Here is a 23,415-nt window from a genome sequence, read left to right on the forward strand (position 1 = left end):
ACGTGGTCTGCTGAGCGGTTGCCATGTGTGTCTTGAATTTCTATCCATCTCAGGTTCCATCGGCTTGGGTCGATACTTTTCAGGAAAAGTGCTCAAAACTGGAGACTCTCGATATTCCCTCTGCACTTTTGGGACAAGATGAGCTTGAAGTTCAGCTATCTTCTGCCTCATTTCAGAGAATTCCTCAACAGTAGGACTGATCTTTTCTTTACGTACTGGCTGTGGTTTCATCGCAGAGATCTGGGCTTGGAGTTTTGCAACCTCCTTCTTCAGGGTTTCGACTTCAGACTTTTCAGCTTTGCTTTTGGACTTGGCTGACTTCGGCTTTTCACTTGACTGGCCTGGCACCTCGTCAGTGGAATCTTCAGATACATCACTGCAGCACACAACCTGTTGATGGGTTGCTGTTCGTACTTTAATTGGAACAGTAGAATGTCTGGTTAGTCCGAGATGCTTCCTCATCCTTTCTTCTTTTAAAATCTGTTTGTCTTCTGCAGTACGAATGAGAACTACCAGCTCAGTGAAAGAAGGGGATGTGACTCTTTTTCCTTCCAGCTGCAACTCAGTGATTAGGTTGTTGTCCCAGCAACCTCTGCAAAATTGCTTGAGAAGGCAACGGTTCCGTTCAGCTTCAGCAACACCACCTCATCTAATTGCAACACTGAGCATTACATGAAGACGGTGAAGGTAGGTGGAGGATTTTTCACCTTGATTTTGCAAGGTGCCAATGAACTTTGCAAACAATTCAGCTCCATCTTCCACTGAGCCATATACAGACTCCAACAGTTCCAAACACTCTAGTGGCAGGGCATATGGACCGATGTGCTTGACGACATCTGAGGTTGGAGGCAGTAGGCTGTCGAGAATCTTCCCAGTCTTGTGTAGATCAGAGAGAGACTTGTCATTCAGTAGGAAATCCACACTTGCACGCCAGGTGTCGAAGTCTGGTTCATGGCTTGGGCGAGGGATTCTTCCTGAAAAGGATTTCAGTCGGAAAGTAGCATGCGAAGAGGACAAGGATTCACTGGTCTTTACCACATGCTCCATCACTACTCGTTGGATTCCTGGTGGACTCAAAGCACTAACAGGTAGGTTCAAGGACATAGTCTCTGCAACACTGGTGTCAGAACTCCGCATGTTATGAGAGGACTGTGCCAGGGTGCTCCCCTTGGCTGGGTTTTCAGGTTCTTGGGTTGGAACACTCAGTAGTGGCGAGATCCCTGGTGAGGACATTTCTGTTGTTTCTGCTTGCCCCTGTTGCACATTAGCAGATAGTTGGTATTCTTGATTCAAGTGTGGAGGGGTACTCACATGCATACCGCTGTCATTTGCAGGCTGTTCAATTTCTTGCTCAGGTCTCGTGGATTCATTTTCTGGAAACATCAGTGCAGAGATCTTTTGCAGCTCACATTGAAGCACTTCCTGCATGGTTATTCCGCTGTCTCGGGCGATGGCCTTCAGTTCTTCCAAATACCCTTCAGTAATGTTGTCACTTGTTGCAGAAGTATATACACTCCTCAAGCTGCATACATGGAATACAACATTAGCATCTAGTGTGCTTCTGATAGTCAAGGGCAGTGAGGCTTCCAAATTGTGCATGGCAGACGCATGTGAGAATTCCACAATAGCACTGTGGTGATACTCTGACTTGGGATCGTCAATGATTACGTTGCGTTTGATGGACCCATATTTTAGCAGGCAGTCTTCTATCTCTAAATCTGAGTCAGAAAGGGTTAACCCACTTACAATGACTGCTCTCTGGACGTTAATGTCTTCACGTTTCACTACTTCCATTTCTGTCTGTTTTAACTGTTATTCTACTGAGCAAGCAGGCTTACATTTTTTTCCTCTTACTTTTCTCTTAAACTCTTTATTGTCTATTTGTGATTATCAAGTTGTTTTATATATACACTTTGCTGTAATTTTGCTCCTGGCTGGCTCTCGCCAAGTTTTATGTAGCACACGGCTCAGTTACTAGATCCTATAAAATCAAAACTATGGACCAGCAACAGAAGAGTTAGATCGACTCGCTGAAACAAAAATTTGCAAAGATGATAATAAGAAGAATAAAACAAATGAACCACTCAGACCACTGGAATGCAGCTAATTAATGAAAAGTTAAGTGTATTTTTTCTCTTTGTTTGGTATTTCGCATGAGTTGTATCCTTTTTTTAAAAAAAAAAAAAGGAAGGATTGAGAGAATGAAAGAAAAACTAAATAAAAAGACAAATAGATGACAGTAACACAGAGTCAAAAATTACCAATGTCAATATCTGAAATTCAACCACAGTGTCTCAATTTCAAGTTCAATGTCTTTTTCTTTCAAATTCCCCAAAAACAAATTACTGAGTAGGAATGTTCACGGAAAATGATCACAGTTCAGTCCATGAAGAAGAAAAAAAACTTAATTTTGTCTTCAGGGAAATCCAGGAAAACTTGAGAAAACGAAACGTATGCAGTTCTTTCCTACCCAATCAGAAAACTCTTTTCTCACAACTTTCACAACTCTTTTTACTTCGTTTCCAGGTACGAGAAGATGGGATGGCTCGCCAGTCCAACCAGAGATAGGAACTCCACAGCAGGACAGAAATTGTAATCTCAGCAGCAATTCTTTCAGACCCTCACCAAAGAGAAAAATAAAACACAAGAAAAAAAAAACCCGGCCTTGCAAAAACAAAGCCAAAACAATCATCAGTAACTCATTCCAATAAACAGTTTCAAATTACCAAAATGTGTTTCAATTATTTAGATATAGGCACACATACATGCTAGTCACCATGTGCTTGATTGACACACTTGAGTCTATGTACAGAGCTAGCAAAGCTAGCACCGCATGGCACACACTTAACAATAGAAAAAAATATATAATCTCAACAAATACTACGTCTTTCAAACATTTAAACATAACTATATGCACTCACAGATTGTATTAGAAAACACGTAAAGCATTTTCAAACATTTTATACATCACTTATCACTTTTTCAAATGTATTTTTCACATTAATATTCCAAAAACAGTATGCACATTACTTAAAAACATTTCTTATAAAGAAATTGGTACTCACCAAGGAGAAATATAAATCAGAGAACCAAAAAACAAAAAAAATAGTTTCTCAAGGAAAAATATTTGAAGATTGATCCTATCACGTCAGTGAGTTTTCTTCTCGTCGCGTTCAGATTCACAACGCACTCTTAAAGCGTGAGCTTTCTAAAGAATTAATACCTCATAAATCTATTTCTCGCTTGTTAATAATCTATTGCTGGACTATTAAACAGTTTGTTTTCACTCAAATCACTCAGTCGCATCTGCTCTCACTCGTGTTGTTCGTGATCTCTCTTGTCTCTCATTAATTTCTGCTTGTATGCGATCTTCTGAAAACTTTTCAAGAGAGGCGGAGCTAACCTTTCACCTCACCAATCAGAAATCAGTTTAGGAACTTTTCCTTTCTTTGGGATTATTTATAATAGAATAAATAAATTTTACTTCATGTTCTTTTCTTACTATTAGTTTTATATCGATATAAAATAATACTAATTATGAGTTAATGACCTGGGTTACAAGTAGCTACTGTTTTTGTATTTAAACCATCAAGTAACTTTTTATTTCAATCAATAGCAGTGTCAAAATACAATGTGGTCACTAACGTTAACTTAAATGCACTCACCAGATTCAGTAGACCGTGGTTCAGCACTCGTCCTGTCGCCCTCCTCTCTCCTATGCTGGAAACGCTGTGTGCAGCACCTTGTGCGTCGCTGAGCGGGTGTTTAAGCGTGCGAGGGAGGAAAGTAACAAGCTAACAGATGACAAATGTCCCAAACAGATGAAAACATGTCTGTCAAACTCACCGGGCGGGGGTTCAAACGTGGTGGTGTCCGCCGCACACGAAAGATAAAAGTAGCTAACTAACAGGTGAAAATTTTCCATCTAACAGTTTAAAACAACGTTTTTCACTGCTCATAAGCAACCCCTCGAGGGAAAAAAGGCATAATAAAAATTTTACAAGTGAAAAATGTCTGTTGAACTGCTTAAAACAAACTTTCCAACTCATAACAGCTCCTCGAATTTGCACACACTTTTGCAACCACGAGAAAATGGCATCGCCTGATTCCTCAGAGGCTAACCAGCATCAGAGACGTTAGTGTGGGGGATGGACTGGAGAGGTGTGCATTCACTTTCCCATCGTGCATTGCCTCAAGAAACTGCTAATCGCTTTATTGTGTTAAAAGATGCAGCCACTACCTTCGACAACAATATAATATAATACTGAATGTATTTTAATATATTTTGCAGATTGAGCCAGAGTCGTCTTCATAGTAATGTATGCAGCGGCTCGTGGTTACTGTAATATGTGGTGCCATTAAATATACAGTATGGACAGAAAAATTGTATTTCTCAGAAATGAATTTTCCATAGACATATGGAGACACGTTTCCGCCAATTCACATAGTGTGCCATAATAATGAGAATATATCTCATTATAATGTCAACATTTTCTCATAATTATGACTTTCTATGATCTTATAATGACAGCATAATTAGTCATTATTATGAGAACGGATGTCTTAATTATGGGAAATGTTCTCATTATTATGAAATACTAAGACATAATAAGACATAATAAGTCATAATTATGCGATAGTATCTTATGATATCTAAAATCATAACTATGAGATACAACTTCATTATTGTTAGGCATAACATATGTGACTTTCAAGTGTCAGAGGTGTGGTCAGGACAAAAACTAAATAATTTTAAGCCATTTAAATTAAAGTTATTCACACATTGGTCTACAAATTAGTAGAATTTACATACATTTTATAGTAATGCAATCAAACTTTGAAAATTGAATTAAATTGTTTAATTAGATATTCTACAGTGTATCTACAGTGTAGATTTTTTATGTGTTTTAGGAAATGCGAGTAATAACAAACATTAAAAGTTTGCATCAGCTCATTAAAGTCATTATTTTCACATCTGCTAATAAGGAACAATTACTCCAATTACCTGCCACATTTTGCAGAGCCTAATTTTGGCAAAAAGTTTGCAAATTAATATGTAGCTGAAGTAAGTACAGGAGCATTGCATAAAAATGTACAATTTGAACATACTGAATTAGGACGTAATTTATGGAGTGACTTTGCCCTCTTGAATGTTTGTAATGTGTATTTGTATTTCGGGCTTGATGTAGAAAGTATATGTTCATGTGTAGCTTCAATGAGAAAAGGATTAACATTAACATTCAAAACACATATCTTTCCGTCTCTACTTTCTTATTTTATTATTACATTAATATTGGCTGAACCCAAGAAAATCAAAATTACCATATCACTGATGATTAAAAATCTGTAGTATGTGCCTTATGCCTTTCCCAGAATAAATTAGATTACTGTACTAATTACTCTGTCTGAATAGTAATTGCATTACTTATTGCTAATTACTTTTTAAAACACATATCAACCTCAACCAGATGAACATGATAGACATGAGCAAGGATAGACATGAAACTACTATTTTAATTATTTCAAATAAATCATCTAAAATCACATAAATTATTCTTGAATTGTCCAAAGAATTTAAGGGGCAGCTTTAAATAAAAAAAAAAAACATACATTTTAACATCAGAAGTTACATTTTGATTTTAAATGTACTATTGTTTTATATAGAATTGTTCTATAGTCTAAACATTATTTAATTAAATTACATCAGAAGTAACAGTTATTAAATTACTGAAAAATGAAGAGTAATCCCTTACTTTACTTTTTTCAAGATAAAAGGAATTTAATTACAGTTATTAATCACTTAGTAATGCATTACACCCAACACTGGGCATGAATGTTAACCGTGTTACACTGACTACATTGAGAGGAATGGTATAGTTGAATGTGACTTTTCTGCACATTTCGCACAACTGAGTAATGATGTGATTTCAGATAATATTATGACACACTTGGCCGAGGAGATGAGGCTCCCCATGCTGTGTGTTCCCAACCTCCCATGGTGTATTCTTTGGAGGTTTTCCTTAACACTGTTGCCTTTGGCTTGGTCATGGGGGCAACGCATGTAAAGTTGCTTTTGAATGTTATGTCATTTTAAAAGTGATACACACATAAATTGACTTCTATTAAATTAAAGTAATACATTGTTTTCTGGCAGTACATTTAGATTATGCACATTGTCCCCAAGCACGACTCAGAATTTGAAGCATGTCAAATGTATATATAGAATATACCCAATAAATCTAATCTGTAATACCAAGCTATACACTTGTTAAGGGTTAAAGACAAGTGTGTTTATCTGATCACATCACTTTGGACAATTTTGTTCAATACAGCATTATGTCTTTTGGCATATGAAATGCCCCAACCATATTCCAGGGGCTTATGATCTGATATGTATATGATACAATTTTCATATTAAAAGTAATAATGAAAAATTATTTTCAATAATGAAAAATGCAATGAAAACCTGAGACCCAACAATAAACGTTAAGTTCTTTACATATTTGGCCCATTGAGATATTTTTTCTTGTTTTTACAGTCAGCTCACAAAACAAATAAATGACCTTTTACACCTCCATGTCAGTTTAGTTGTCTACATTTATAGATGGCTTATTAATGACTAATTTATCACATTTGGCATATGAATGTCCCCAACCTTATTCCAGGGGCTTATATTGAAGATAGTGTCCAGAGTTTAGCAAATTGGGGAAAACATCTGATACTACTCTCTGCTTCAAACTAATCCTAACCCTAACCTTCCCTTATGAAAATTGATCATGGTTTTACTACAGAAATCATAGTTTAACCATAATATTTTGTAGCAAAATCACAGTAACCACAAAATTATTCTTGGTTACTACAGTAATAATTGATACAATATTATTATATTAAAACTCCAGTTAATTTTCAAAATGTCTTTTTATTCCACACCACTGCAGCAATACTAATACTAGTCATAAACCTTTGACTATTGGGCTGTGAATAGTTCTACTGTTTGGCAGGTGCTAATCACACCTGAGTGCAAATAAATGTTTTACTTCTGCTGCAAAAAAATAAATAAAAGAACATTAAAATGGTCTAGTTGTTAGGAATTCCTTGTCTTGTTTCACTGTTGCCCTTTGTCTGCCACCTTTGCATTCCTTAGTTTTCACTTTTGTCTTTTGGTTAGCCTTCGTGTTCACTTGTCATTGTTTAGAACTACACTTCCCAGAATCCACCTGCCATCTTCACTGCCATTTTGTTCATTGTTTTCACCTGTATCTCATTCAGTCATCACTCACTGTGTATTTAAGCCCTGCTTTTTGTTCACCCCTTGTCGTTCGTTGAATGTTGTTGTTAGCCTGGTATGTGTTCCCTGCCAGTGTTTTCTAGTTTTATGTTTTATTTCCCCATTGAGGGTTTTTCCTTTGTTCCCGTGTTTTGTGTTTTGCCTGTTTGTTTACTTAATAAAGTTGAACTGCGATTGGATCCGCATCTCCTCGTCTGCTTCGCTGCCTCCATTCGTAACAGAACGAACGACCAAACATGGATCCAGCGGTTCGAAAAGCGAGCTGTCAGCTGCTCAGCCTTAGTCAGGGAAATCGTCCGGTGGAGGACCACATCCGCGATTTCCTCGCGATTGCGAGTGCCACCGAATTCCCTGACTCCGACCTGGTGGGGTTTTTCCGGGCGAGCCTGAACAGTGCGCTCAAGGAGCGGTTGCCACAGGCAACGCGCGGCTGGACGCTCCACGCGTTTGTGGAGGAGACTCTGCTGGCCTGCGGTTCACCGTTTACTTTGGGCATCATCGAGGAGAACCCTGCCACTCCTCCCACAGTGGTAACTCTCCCTTCGCCCGTGGTTCGTCCCTTCACGCCTACCACGGCCAACGAGCCAGCATTGCCAGCTTCGTCCGCCCGGTGGAGGAGGAGAAGAGGAAAGGCTTCTGCTCCCCAGTCTCCGCCTGCCACGGTCATGCGAGCCAGAGCCCTCGTCTGCCCCGGTCTGCGAGCCAGAGCCCTCGTCTGCCCCGGTCTGCGAGCCAGAGCCCTCGTCTGCCCTGGTCTGCGAGCCAGAGCCCTCACCTGCCCCGGTCTGCGAGCCAGAGCCCTCGTCAGCTACGGTCAGCGAGCCAGAGCCCTCGTCAGCTACGGTCAGCGAGCCAGAGCCCTCGTCAGCTACGGTCAGCGAGCCAGAGCCCTCGTCAGCTACGGTCAGCGAGCCAGAACCCTCGCCTGCCCCGGTCTGCGAGCCAGAGCCCTCGTCAGCCACGGTCAGCGAACCCAAGCCAGCGCATACCACAGTCACCTAGCCTCGACCGTCCCTGAGCCAGCGCCTGTAGCCTCGACCGTCCCTGAGCCAGCGCCTGTAGCCTCGACCGTTCCCGGGCTAGTGCCAATAGCCTGGACTGACCAAAAGCCAGCGCCAATGGTCATGCCCGTCCTACAGCCTGCACCCCTCGAGCCTCCCGAGCTTCCCAGAGCTCCGCCTCCCGAGCTTCCCAGAGCTCCGCCTCCCGAGCTTCCCAGAGCTCCGCCTCCCGAGCTTTCCAGAGCTCCGCCTCCCGAGCTTTCCAGAGCTCCGCCTTCCAAGCCTCCCGAGCTTTCCAGAGCTCCGCCTTCCGAGCCTCCCGAGCTTTCCAGAGCTCCGCCTCCCGAGCTTTCCAGAGCTCCGCCTCCCGAGCTTTCCAGAGCTCCGCCTTCCGAGCTTCCTGAGCTTTCCAGAGCTCCGCCTCTCGAGCCTCCCAGGGCTCTGCCTCTCAAGCCTCCCAGGGCTCTGCCTCTCGAGCCTCCCAGGGCTCCGCCTCTCGAGTCTTCCAGGGCTCCTCTTGAGCCTTCCAGGGCTCCGCCTCTCAAGTCTCCCGAGCCTCCCAGGGCTCCGCCTCTCAAGTCTCCCGAGCCACCCAGGGCTCCTCTCGAACCTCCCAGTGCTCCACCTCTCAAGCCTCTCGAGCCTCCCAGGGCTCCGCCTCTCAAGCCTCTCGAGCCTCCCAGGGCTCCACCCCTCAAGTCTCTCAAGCCTCCCAGGGCTCCGCCTCTCAAGCCTCTCGAGCCTTCCAGGGCTCCGCCTCTCAAGTCTCCCGAGCCACCCAGGGCTCCTCCTCCCAAGCCTCCTAGGGCTCCGCCTCCCAGGGCTCCATCTCTCAAGTCTCTCGAGTCTGCCAGGGCTTCTCCTCCCGAGATTCCCAGGGCTCCGCCTCTCGAGCCTCCCTCTGCTCTGCCTCCTGAGCCTCCCACGGCTCTGCCCCCTGAGCCTCCCGAGCTTTCCATGGTTTCCTCCTCCCTCGGCTCTGCCTCCAGAGCCTCCCTCGGCTCCGCCTCCAGAGCCTCCCTCAGCTGAGCCTCCCTCGGCTCCGCCTCCCGAGCCTCCTGCGGCTCCGCCTCCCGAGCCTCCTGCGGCTCCGCCTCCCGAGCCTCCTGCGGCTCCGCCTCCCGAGCCTCCTGCGGCTCTGCCTCCCGAGCCTCCTACGGCTTCACCGCCAGAGCCTTCCAGGTCACCGCCTTTGTGGCCTCCTCCCAGGCCTCCTGACCCTGTTCCTGTCCTGTGGCCTTCCCCCAGGCCTCCTGACCCAGTCCCTGTCCTGTGGCCTCCTCCCAGGCCTCCTGACCCTGTTCCCGTCCTGTGGCCTCTTCCAAGGCCCCCTGACCCAGTCCCTGTCCTGTGGCCTCCTCCCAGGCCTCCTGAACCAGTCCCTGTCCTGTGGCCTCCTCCCAGGCCCCCTGACCCAGTCCCTGTCCTGTGGCCTCCTCCCAGGCCCCCTGACCCAGTCCCTGTCCTGTGGCCTCCTCCCAGGCCCCCTGACCCAGTCCCTGTCCTGTGGCCTCCTCCCAGGCCCCCTGACCCAGTCCCTGTCCTGTGGCCTCCTCCCAGGCCTCCTGACCCTGTTCCCATCCTGTGGCCTCCTCCCAGGCCCCCAGACCCAGTCCCTGTCCTGTGGCCTCCTCCCAGGCCTCCTGACCCAGTCCCTGTCCAGTGGCCTCCACCCAGGGTCCCCAAACCTGTCCTTGCCCGGTGGCCAGCTCCCAGACCACCTGAACCTGTCCTTGCCCTTTGTGCCCCCTTGAACTTCCTGCCTGCCATCTGTGCCCCCTTGGACTTCCTGCCTGCCATCTGTGCCCCCTTGGACTTCCTGCCTGCCATCTGTGCCCCCTTGGACTTCCTGCCTGCCCTTTGTGCCCCCTTGGACTTCCTGTCTACCCTTCGTTGCCCCCTGGACTGCCTGTCTGCCCGTCGTTGCCCCCCCTTGGTCTGTCTGCCCACCACAAGCTCCCCCCCAGTCAATGGACATTTTTTGTTTTATGTTGATCGTCTGGAATCCGATCCTTGAGGGGGGGCTATGTTAGGAATTCCTTGTCTTGTTTCACTGTTGCCCTTTGTCTGCCACCTTTGCATTCCTTAGTTTTCACTTTTGTCTTTTGGTTAGCCTTCGTGTTCACTTGTCATTGTTTAGAACTACACTTCCCAGAATCCACCTGCCATCTTCACTGCCATTTTGTTCATTGTTTTCACCTGTATCTCATTCAGTCATCACTCACTGTGTATTTAAGCCCTGCTTTTTGTTCACCCCTTGTCGTTCGTTGAATGTTGTTGTTAGCCTGGAATGTGTTCCCTGCCAGTGTATTCTAGTTTTATGTTTTATTTCCCCATTGAGGGTTTTTCCTTTGTTCCCGTGTTTTGTGTTTTGCCTGTTTGTTTACTTAATAAAGTTGAACTGCGATTGGATCCGCATCTCCTCGTCTGCTTCGCTGCCTCCATTCGTAACACTAGTGCCCCATAATCTGATTGATCTCTAATTACCTGTCTTCTACATCTTCACCGATAACAGAATGCAGACCATGTTCAGTTCCAGTTACAGCAAGAGCATCTTCCCACAAAGTCAGTTAGTTACAGTAGTTAGACCTATTTAATCAAGCCATACACTCATGTATAGACACTAGATTGGGCAACTAAAACTGTGTTTTAGCGAACTGAGATGCTGATGCTGTTGACCTGTCATCCATTCACGCTCAATCAAGTTGACTGTCTGATGGCAGGCTGCCACTGTGTCATGCAGTATTTGAGAATAGTAGAAACATGTCAAGTACTTAGATAAGTCAAGTCTAGTCAATAGTAAATTATTTGATTAAAGAAGCCATTTAAAAAAAAAAAAAAATGTAATACATTGTACATGTCATTCTAATGGTAGGTCAGCCTGTTCTGAAGCACTGTTAACCTTTTGTGTTGGAATAGAGAAACAAGGTTTTTTTTTGTAGTAGTAGTAGTAGCAGTAGTATTATTAGTAGACATAGTAGTATTATTAATGCTGACATATTAATTCCAAAACATTTCAATTTTCTCTTAGTAGTAAAATAAATAGTTTTCATTTATTTATTTTGCTTCTAATGCGATTAGGCAGTCATATTAGACATGATCTAATGCCCCATTAACTGGACCAAATGTTTATGTATTGTGTTCATTTGGCTTTATCCATATTTTCCATAAGAAAGAGCAGAATGACAGAGCAGCATTTGGGTCATTTGATCAGGTGATGTATGTTAATTATGCAAATAATTATGAACTTATCTCCTTGTTATTTCCTTATTTGGATAATTATGTAATTATCATTTGACATGTTTGCTTAACTTTATTTTAGATGTGATATGATTTCTATCAGATTAGAAATAATGACATTAGTGAGACAATACAAATACAATGAAAAATGAACAAGCAACAAACATTGAGTTCTTTACACATTTAGCCTATTTTTTCACATACTTCTTGTTTTTACAGTTAGTTCACAAAACAAATAAATGACCTTTCACATCACACATCTCCATGTCTGTTTAGTTATTTGAATCTATGTTTACTAAACAAATGGCTTTTAAATGATTGATTAATCACAGTTTGGACTTTTACTTATTTATCCTGCCCTGCTACAAATCTGAAATTGTTGGTCCTGTACAGTATTACTGTACCTCTTACCTCAAAGTTGCCATCACTCATATGTGTTGCTATTTGTTCTGTACAGTAATACATAGTTAATTGTATTAAAAAAAAATATATATATATATATATATATATATATATATATATATATATATATATATATATATATATATATAATGTAGGCTATAAACTTAGACAATGTTTTTTTCTGTATCTCTTTACTAACCTTTACTGAGGACTAACATTTTTTTTATTTCAATATGATCGTATAAACAAATGTGTTAAGGGAAAAAGCAAATATAATTACATTATAAATACATTTTAAGATAAAAGTATTTACTATTTATTCTCCATCAATCAAGAATTCTAATAATACTAGAATCTGCACAGTGACGTTTTTAAAGTTGGTTTTCAGATAATATTAGATTTTTTAATCCAGCTGTGGCTTTGTGAAGAAATAAAGCCTACATTTAAATTCTGACTATTGAATTAAAATAGGGTTTCTTTTATCTATTTTTGCCTTTTGGAGAAAAAAAATGCTTTTATTAAAACATAAAAATAACATTTAAGTCAGTTAACTTGACTGACTCTTAAAAAGCACCGTTATGTAATTTTTTCTTATTATTAGGTCGCCTTAGGTGTACACTTAACTCAACACTCATATAAGGGGTTAAAGTAATACAGTGGTTATTGATAGTCAGTATGTTGTCTATATACAATTTATTGTTTGGAATTTTAAGAAAAAGTAGATCGATAGCACATTAACAACAGTACGGATGCTGATATACCCATATAGTTTAATCGTTACAATAATGCTGATGGAATTCTTTGTGAGGTCCAATTGCGCCTCTCTGCGGATCATCGAATGAACCACACAAGACTCCTTGCAGCAACCAAACAACCCCCTACTTAAAATCCTAAATCCAGTTTTGAACTTCATATGTGAATTTCAATAATGCTGTCAAAAATTTTGGGTGTGTTTATTCTGTTATTGTGTTATGTCAATAACTTTGAGTTTCTATCGCCATTTGCAGAATTAAATAAACGTAGCCTATTAATTCCGTGGCGCAATGGGATAAGGAGCATTAGTGTTCCTTTCAACGGGCTCTGTCGCCATCTTGTGGTAGATATTTAGAAATAATTGAGATATTTAATCCAATTGATCTAGATATCGCACTGAAAAATGCACTCTTTATATTTTATATCTGAAATGGTGAGTGCATCTAATCTGTATTTTCTATTGGCAATAAGATACCAAATGACTTCCTTCAAATGTTAGTCCAGTGCATTAAGGCTTTGAGAACCCTAACCTGCAGATGAGCATGAAAGAAATGATTAACTTTGAGGTTCAAATTGAAACCGTTATCTGTATTCATGGACATAGCTACAAGTGCACACTTTTTGAAATATTCTGTTTGGAGGCGTGAAAGAGTTATTATCCACGCATTTACTTCAGCATACACCCGGAATCGTATTTTTTGAGCATTCGTGGCTCTGATAGGTTTAACATTTCCCCTGAAAAACCGAAACAAATTCCAGATAACTGTCCTTCAATGTTTCAATTTTTATACAGACAAGCAAAGTTATTGCCCAGGCAGATGTTAGGGCCTCTGAAGGAAAGTTATCTTTGGTTGCATGCATTTTTCGCCACACGCTGAACATGAACAGTTCAATGAATTGTGTTCTCTTCTCAACCCTTCGCCTTTATTCTTTAACTTAATATTTGACACGATTCCGAATAAGCACTCAGAATGTCAATGATTTTTTTTTTTTTTTCATTTGAATCTGTTTCATAAAAATTATTAAAAACTGTTGTGTCCGGTGACGAACTTTTGTCTAACCGTACCACGATATCGTCGTTAGCATCAATTCAATATTTGAGCATTTCCTAATGGGCAAAAATATATAATAATAATAATAATAATAATAATAATAATTAGACTATTATTATTATTATTATTATTATTATTATTATTACTATAATAATAATAATTATTATTATTATATCGACACGAAGGGCCTTTCTCTTATGCAAGACAGGAAATAAGAGGGTATCTCTATTATATAGTTTCGCAGTCTTTGAACAGACAATAATCAATCTCTTTCAAAGCCCAGAAAAGAGGGGGAGTGTGTGAGAGGGTTAAAGGAATGAGAGAACTGTTGTTAGCACTGCTATATCAATGAAGAAAGACTCCCTGTTATCTGTGAATGGGTTTGCCTTCTTTTCCAGAATAGATATAGCACGAATTTTTAATTCGTTTTTCTTTGAGAGACAACAATGCTGCGTTTGAAAGCGGGACACAATTTGGGTTTTGTGAGGGATTCCATTCTCCTCCGCGGACCCAGCTGTCCATATGGAATAGAACGTTTACAACAAGCATCACAATGGCAACGACTGACATGCGCCACAAAAAAAACCCAAGGACATATCTCCCTGACTCAGTGATGCTTTGGTCCAGATAAAGGAACTGAATAGCACCAAGAATCTCGGACTGTATCTCTCTCATTCACCATCTTTCTCCACCCGGAGTCTGAGATACACTCCTGTTAATATGTACGCCTCTAACATTCACAACAAGCCCCCCTAAGCTTTTGTCGGGTTTTTGTGTCATGCACTGTGTATATTGTGCAACTATAGACTGCTTAAAATGACTTCGTCTTATTGTTAACCAACAGTTCATCTCTACTGTGGTCGCGTTTTTATCAGTCTTTGAGCGAAGTGTAGACAATCAGAAAAAAACTTTAATAGAAAAATATAGAGGTTAATGGGAGGAGTGGTTTTCTTTTGCCATTTATAAAACAAAATCATGACATTGATAATATATGCCTTCCTATGGGAGAACGTACTAAAGACAAGTTTATTAATAGCCTACAATTAAATGTAGGCCCTATCCTTACAGGCGGCAACAGGCGAAAGTTCGAATCTGTCATTTTCACACCGCCTTGTGCTTGCTAAAAGAGACGCATGTGCATTAGAAATCATAATATACAATATAATATTAATTCTAAACCACAATTTAATAAAGAAAAAATAATGCAGTGAATTTTAACCTGAAATAAAATAAACTCATCCGAAACACTGTCCACTGAATTAAACCAACTGTAGAAAATGGAGAAAAACTCCGGTCGATTAAGACTAATTTTGTAAACAATTAGCATTAGTGTGTCAGTTCAGAAATGTGTTTAGTAAAATGAGTGTTGACCTGAAAACTGCTAAAAAAAAAATTATATATAGCCTATATATATTATTATTATTTTTTATTTTTTTTTCAGATTTAGAAAGGAGCCATTGGCAATTTAGGAGAGCCTACCAAAGAGACTATACGATAATCCACAGTGTGAAGGGAATCAAAAAAGAGGACCCATTGTCGATCTGCCTATTGGACAACATAAACACAACATAAAACGGAATACAGAAGTGTTGATAATTTTACTTAATGACATCGATGTGTAAAAAAAGTTCTGACCTGCGTATCAATCAAGCAAATCGTTGTTTTTTACACACTGCGACAACAGTGTATTTTCATGGAGTATAAACATGATTGTCTAAATTAAACGATATTACGGTAACATAATTTTGTCACGTGTGTTTTCTCTCTTAAATGTGCCATTTTAACACCTGAAATGTCAGCCGCAGAGCCTGAATGAAGCGCTTGAATGAAAAGCTGCTAAGCTGAAGAAGCCCTCTTGTAGTAAGTGAGTGGATTTTTTACCCCATTATACAAGTGACTTTAGCCTTCTTATTGCTGAAGTGTTCGTACAGATAAATAATAAAAAAAAAAAAACTGAAGCCAATTGTGTTGCTGATGAAGTGACGGGCAGCGAAAAGCCGCCCAAGAAAATGTTTGTGCAATTATGCAGTCTTGATATCGATCCATCCATCGTCAACTGCTTATCCTGTGTACAGGGTCGCGGGGGGCTGGAGCCTATCCCAGCTAACATTGGGCGAAAGGCGGGGGACACCCTGGACAGGTCGCCAGACCATCGCAGGGCCACACATAGACAGACATACACTCACACTCACATCCACATCCACATTCACATCCACGGCAATTTTTTTGGAGACACCAATTAACCTAGCCTGCATGTCTTTTGGATGGTGGGAGGAAGCCGGAGTACCCGGAGAGAACCCACGCAGACACGGGGAGAACATGCAAACTCCACACAGAAAGGCCGGGGCAACCAGGGTTTACAGTTGAGGCGACAGTGCTAACCGCTGCACCACCGTGCCGCCCGCAGTCTTGATAAATTATTGTAAATGCACAATTTGTATTTATTCGTTCTGCTTTCTTTAATATAAAGCATGCATGCTCTTAAGGAACGGTGAAGAAACTATTATAATTGTGCAAAGTCGAAATCACTGTAGCCAAACGCAAAACAAATCGGAATTTATGAAATACAAAATTTTTAATCTTAATAATTATAATAATAAAGAAATTGGAGAACTACCTCATCATAGCGCGTTGTTACTGAAATTAGTTTGAAAATGAACATAATTATGAGGCTTAGGCTATTTATTGATAATTGATGTCGATATTTGGTGGTGGGGGCACCACCAAATATGGTATATATTTAGGCTATAGCTTACTGCCAACGGCCAAACATAATATTGCAAACATTTATCAAAAGATATTTACATAGAACAAACCAACGAAATAAGCTAAAGTTTGCCAATGTTTATTCATAAATATATTCGGTCCATTGTAAAAGAAAGAAATCAAATTTTATATAATCATAAAGTAGTACCACGTGCTTATAACACGAAGGACAAAAAGGAAAACATTTCTACAACACACATACTTTACAAAATGTCACAAGAACATTTTAACATTCTTACATTTGGGGAGAGGCTTGACCCGGTTTTCTGAACGAAAACATGTAAACATGACGCACACGTCAATCCCCAAAATAAATTGGTAAGAATGGGTCAAGCTGCAAAAATAAAAAGTCTTGTATTTTTGTTTGGAAAGCTCCCTATCGCTGTCTTTAAAATGCAACCCTCCATTTCGAAGTCAGTAACTGTTCACCAAGTCCACTGTTGCGTTTGCACCAAGTGGTGTGCTGCGGGAAATTGTGGTGTGCTGGTGGCGCTGTAATGCGCGTTATATTGCATGTGCTGGAGAGACTGGGCGCTATACGCAGAGAACGGAATTCCAGCCTGAAAAGTGGCTGCCAAGTCCTGAGCTTTTAGCGTATGGCATGGTTTACCATCTCTGACTAACACAGGCACAGCCACCCGCCTAGGAGAAGGGAGATGGTTCACTTCCATACCTTTCTCCGCCCGGGCCCTCTTCATTTTGTACCTGTGGTTCTGGAACCAGATTTTCACTTGGGTTGGGGTCAGGCGGATCAAACTAGCCAAATGCTCCCTTTCCGGTGCAGACAGGTATCTCTGTTGCCGAAAACGACGCTCGAGTTCGTAAGTTTGCGCCTTGGAAAAGAGCACCCTCCTTTTGCGCTTCTTACCAGAGTCGCTGCCGTTGATTGAAGTTTCCTTGTCATTGTCCGGCGATTCGTCTGCTGAAGGTTCCGGAGATTTTGCAGACGAGTCTTGAGAGTTTGCGGATAGTCCGTGTACTGGTAAATAAAAAAATAATAAAATAAAAAATAAGGCTTTATCATCTTATTATAAAGGTTTTATAATAAGGCTAATTGTTGGACATACTACTTCGTACTCTTATTAAAATAAATAAATATTTATTAGACCAGTACGTTTAGATGGGCTATTAAATGAACACAAAAATTCAGCACTTGAGCAATTTGTTTGACTGTTGAGATTCAAAACATGTTCATATTATCATCGGCTTCGTGATCCAAACGAAACATGTTTGCTGTTGCCAAATCAACAGTTATTGATTAAAAAGGGAATGTCCAAGCTAGAAGTAAGCGAATACAAACTTCCAGGAAATATCTAGAAAATTTATAGAGTTTTTTTAAGCTATATTAGCCTTTCATTAAATTACTATAACGACAGTTATGAACAATATTCAGATCCAGAAGCACATGCCTTAAGGCTAGCGCAACAGTAATGAATATATTGCCAAGCCTACAGATGCAATACAATGAGAAGTCTCAGTTAATCTAGCACAAGAGGAAAATATTGTATACAATGATTTCTGTTCTGCAAGGTCAAATATTTAAAATAGACGATTGTTAAAAAAAAGTGCCATTTTAGAATCTAAGAGTTTCAACTTGTGTGAATTCTTGTGGAGTGGGTTACTTACACGAGTATTGGATGCTGTCTGTAGTTGCGAGCCATCTGGTATAAGGATTGTCGCTATTATCATAGAATGGATTCTTTAAAGGCAGGTTTTGAACGTTCTCTAAAGGACTTTGCACTAACACTCCTGGCGTTTTGGTCGCCTCAGAAACCTCCGTATCTTCCTCAGTCCCGGTGATAGATCCTTCTTCATCGTTCGTGTCAGGGAGGTCCAAAATGTCTTTCACAGAAAAGCCTGTCTTTGTGTTGGTCAACGACATTTTCTGGGGCATTTGATGCAGTAAAGTTGCAGTACCAGTTTGACGATCCTCTGTTTTAAGACACAAAACACAGATTAGATTTGATGAATGTAGGATCAGTCCCGTTTCAGAGCGAAGTAAACTGAAGTCGACGCATGAGGCTCGATCGGTAGCCGTTGCCTAGTGGGAAAATGTAGAGGATAATTCAGTTCTGTAAGTCCAGTGAGAATGCCAAAGTGACTGAAGTGCTATATCTAGTTCACGGATATTACGCTACTGCTGGGTGTTAGGGGGAAATAAGCCATTACCAGGCTGATCAGTCCATATAAGGTTGGTATCAACACAAGAACCTGCCGTGAAAAAGCATTAAAAACGAAAAAGGTTGGCCACGTGTGGGCGGGTCTTGGGAGTCAAGTGGATGAAGACAGTGTTTGCCGATGTGAAATTGTGGGTTTGGGGGAGATCCTAGCCTATACTATTGGTGCTTCAGAACATGATGAGTGGTATAACGTATCAATTAATTACAAAGATGGGGAGGGCCTTTTTACACCCTATTTACAAAGAACCTCCAAGTAGCATTATACACATCATAGGCCTTCTTGAACTGGACAAAGCCTATAAATAATATATTCGTCTCATAAATTATAACGTAGTAAATAGAATAATAATTAGTGAAATTGCTATTGGCTCGATGTTCTAAACACATTTTTAATAATAATAATTAAAAAAAAAAAGAATAAAAAACCGAAATCGTCTCTAGTGGTAATAAACTAATTTATGTAGGTCAATATTTTGGTTCGGGATTAAGAAGAAGGGTCGCTTGCTGGACATGATTAAGCCATCCAAAAAAGGATGAAACAGAAAAAGCTAGTTTCTATTTTGTTGCTGAATATTATGATTATTATTAGCGTGTTTTTTTTATTGTTCCATCATTGTGTTTATGATTTGTAATATTGTTTTCTCATTTACAACGGGTTTTTATGTAAATTATTATGTTTTTATCTAAGCAACAATTTTTGTATATATTTCAATAATTTTCTGGATAAACAGTGAAACTTTAATATAAATGATCAATTACTAAATCACCCCCCCACCCACTTTTTCAACCCTGTGTCCCATCTTTTAGGCTATTTTTGCCTCTGTCCCTCCTCTCTAGGATGTGATGTGGTTGACAATGTTACACGTTTCTAGCCAGTCCTCTGCTCATCCTGGGTGGTCGGAGCCGGGCAAACACAAATACAAACCGATTGCTAAGCTGCAGACAATGGGGGATATGTAGACAAATGTCCGGCTCCTGTTGGAAGCCTTTGTCCAGAACTAGTTTTTGCATTTATTTAAGGGCCAAAATAATAGATGATTGACGCCCCTGAATACGTTTTAACTGTTTGGAATAAATCTGAGGTTGTTCCTAGTTGTCATGGCATTCACTGCATTCAATGGACTATCTCTTCATTCATTTCTGTACCCCTTCACAATATCAAGGAAAGTCATCTCTCTCTCTCTCTCTCTCTCTCTCTCTCTCTCTCTCTCTATCTATCTCGCTCTCTCTCTCTCTCTCTCTCTCTCTCTCTCTCACACACACACACACACACACTCACAACCACGCTTATGTGCACACTATCACTCAATTTCAAATTTCTGTTTTCTCTCACGCGCACACCCATACACAATCATTTTAAGATTGGTGATAAATTGGGTACAAATGGGATATAAAAATAATAATATATTTTTCGTTTGAAAAAAATCACAACTCCATTCCTGTAATTAATGTTAGTATAGCAATAGATCTAGTTAAGCGAAACAATAGTGATAGTAGGATTACTTTAGGGTTATAGTATCATGGATCCTGATTTGGAAAACACACAAGTGAACCCGCATATTTTCATCCTATGATGTGATTTATAATCAGTTACCTGATAGGTAAATACTTCAGCAGAGTTTTCCTTAGAATGAATCATGCAACTACAGAAAATCGGACAATGGGATCATTGAACAGGACGCGCCCGGAGCAAAGTCGAACAGTGAGCGCATTTCGCAAGGTCATTCCCCCAGCCTTCCCATGCCTCAAAGACAGGTTACTGAACACATCAATGTAACCATGAAACGATAAATCACGATAACCTTGCAAATTCACTCTACATGCCGATTCACATTCAACAAAACATAAACCGCTACTGTTGCGCTCTTTGATGGCAATGATGGCATTAGGAGTTAAACTTTCACCAGACATATTCTGGTGATATAATTTCCATTATAATCTTGATATTTATTTCCATGTAACCAGCAGAACACACACACACACACACACACACACACACACACACACACACACACACACACACACACACACACACACATGTTGTGTTTCCATGTTTTATGGGGACTTTCCATAGACATAATGGTTTTTATACTGTACAAACTTTATATTCTATCCCCTAAACCTAACCCTACCCCTAAACCTAACCCTCACAGAAAACTTTCTGCATTTTTACATTTTCAAAAAACATCATTTAGTATGATTTATAAGCTGTTTTCCTCATGGGGACCGACAAAATGTCCCCACAAGGTCAAAAATGTCGGGTTTTACTATCCTTATGGGGACATTTGGTCCCCACAAAGTGATAAATACACGCTCACACACACACACACACACACACACACACACACACACACACACGTTGTGTTTCCATGTTTTATGGGGACTTTCCATAGACATAATGGTTTTTATACTGTACAAACTTTATATTCTATCTCCTAAACCTAACCCTACCCCTAAACCTAACCCTCACAGAAAACTTTCTGCATTTTTACATTTTCAAAAAATATAATTTAGTATGATTTATAAGATGTTTTCCTCAAGGGGACCAATAAAATGTCCCCACAAGGTCAAAAATTTCGGGTTTTACTATCCTTATGGGGACATTTGGTCCCCACAAAGTGATAAATACACGCTCACACACACACACACACACACACACACACACACGCCGCAATCGATGACGATGACATTCTTTGGGCATTGATTTGATTTGTGTTTAAACAATTGAGCCGAGGAGTTCGCCAAGAAGTAAATGTGCACAATCTATAGGCTACTTCACATCTAGAGCTACGTCCTTCTGATAACCTGTTTACTTTTGCAGGTAGCCTATAGCGCAAACAGGCCGCTAGTCTTTACGCTGGAAAAGGGAGCGACACTCTCTTACCGCACAGATTTTAGTTCACTAAGCTGTTAAACTAGTGAAAATCCCCATGAGTGGTTTCAACAGTGCAACATCAAATATTTCAGCACTTGAGGTCCCCTCATGACATCTTTGAGCACTCGTGTCAGGTTGCTTCGCGGGAATGAGAAATTGTGTCATTTTTGATGATCGCACAAGAGAAAGTTAATATTTTTTACAACAACATCAACAACCACAATAACATAATAATGATAATAATAATAATTGGATAAAATGATAATTTATTATTATTTATATCAAGTAGTGTTAGCTTTTTAAAAAGTTGCAGGAAAGCAATAATTTTGTGCACAATACAATCAGTGTAAGTTAGAAAGTGTTTCAGTGGTATTAAACATATTTTTAGTATATTTGTATGACAATATGTTTTATTTGTTACATATGCATATATTTTCGAATTACAAAACAAAAGAATACGTAGAAAATACAAAACAGATAATGAAATCTAGCATACATTTTCATTATTAAATATATATACACATGTATATATCCCTCACAAGGGAAACATGGCATTCTTGAAGTCATTAAATTAAATTCGGTTTGTTGAATTATGGATGATACAATTATGGAGGAAACAGATGTTCACCGAATTCATTTAGGCCTATGTAGGCTTTCATTTATCACATTTAGGCTACTAAGAAATAGAATGTTTCATTGTAAGAAAAAAATAGATTGAACACTATAACCTTTATTAATTACATCCCTTCAACAAAAATGTTGGAATCCGACATGGCAGCTTTTTTTTTTTTTTTTTTTTTGGAAAAAGAAAAGACCTTTATACGCTTTATTAAAAAGAAAACCCTCCAGCTGAATGCTGCCCGAAGGCCGGAGGAATATGTAGGCTATTATAACGTTGATAATTTCTTGCTTTAATCGACGATTTTCAGCGTGTTCCGACGCCTTGGGCGAGCAGTTAAGCTTAGATAAATGCAACCCTGTTTCCCTGTAGGCGCTCATGAAAAATGTATACAAACTGACAAGAGCGAATTTCTGACTCTCCCATGGAATTAAAAGGCCATAACAGCGAAATTTTGATTATAAAAAATAAGTCTGATGGTTTATATAACTAAGCTACTGCCCCAGGAAAAAAACAGATAGTTTTGGAGCTGATCTGATTCCCTTTAGGCCTACTGCAGGGCAAACGATACGTCTTTATTCGTCTTAGAGCCTTTAATGATTAAACAAGTCACAACGAGATTAACACGATGCCCATGGCCCAGGAACACCCCTTAATTTGTTTAACTAACAGTTTATTTGTAACGGTGAATTTCAAGGCGCATAGTGCAAAACTCGCAATCCTGATACCTTTATCAGCGTTCCCAAAACAAATTGGTTTAAGGATTATCATTTTAATCACGTCTTTTCACCATATCTTAATGTCCACTGGGACGCTTTCCTTTGTATTTGCAACTAGTTTCAAATTAATTATGAATAATTGAAATAAACTGTCCCTGCTTTACGCACGTGTAGAGTTAGGAATACTGCAAAATTTTCAGTGTTTATTTCATTCACACCGATAAATGATACTGGCATCCAGACAGATGTTTTCTACAGAAGGTAATGGTAAAGATGGACGCCGATGAGACATTTTTGATACTTGGGCGAACTCTACCGGTACAAATGCGCATCACATTAGTAAAATAAAATAAAAACAAAACGGCGTTTTCCGCGCGACTGCGAAATAAAAACACGTTTTGGGATACGTGAAAGCGACAAACACGAAGATATATTTACGTAAGCTTTTTTTTCCTTCTTCTTTACCATGGGCAAATTTTATAGCTGCATTTGATTGTAAAAAACAAACAAACAAACAAAC

At 40.0% G+C, this 23,415-nt stretch overlaps 1 protein-coding gene across 1 annotated transcript; it reads right to left on the reverse strand.

Moving 5' to 3' along the window:
• Positions 1–16,835: 16,835 nt before the first annotated feature.
• LOC127662905 (homeobox protein Nkx-2.2a-like) lies at positions 16,836–18,396 on the reverse strand. Its single transcript, XM_052154299.1, has 2 exons — positions 18,129–18,396; positions 16,836–17,481 (listed from the first exon to the last, which is right to left on the reverse strand). Exons 1-2 carry the CDS (start codon positions 18,394–18,396, stop codon positions 16,928–16,930), a joined length of 822 nt encoding a protein of 273 aa, XP_052010259.1. The 3' UTR covers positions 16,836–16,927.
• Between the last annotated feature and the right edge of the window lie 5,019 nt (positions 18,397–23,415).

This window comes from Xyrauchen texanus, chromosome 22 (genome assembly GCF_025860055.1).
Source record: "Xyrauchen texanus isolate HMW12.3.18 chromosome 22, RBS_HiC_50CHRs, whole genome shotgun sequence".
NCBI classification, from domain to species: domain Eukaryota; kingdom Metazoa; phylum Chordata; class Actinopteri; order Cypriniformes; family Catostomidae; genus Xyrauchen; species Xyrauchen texanus.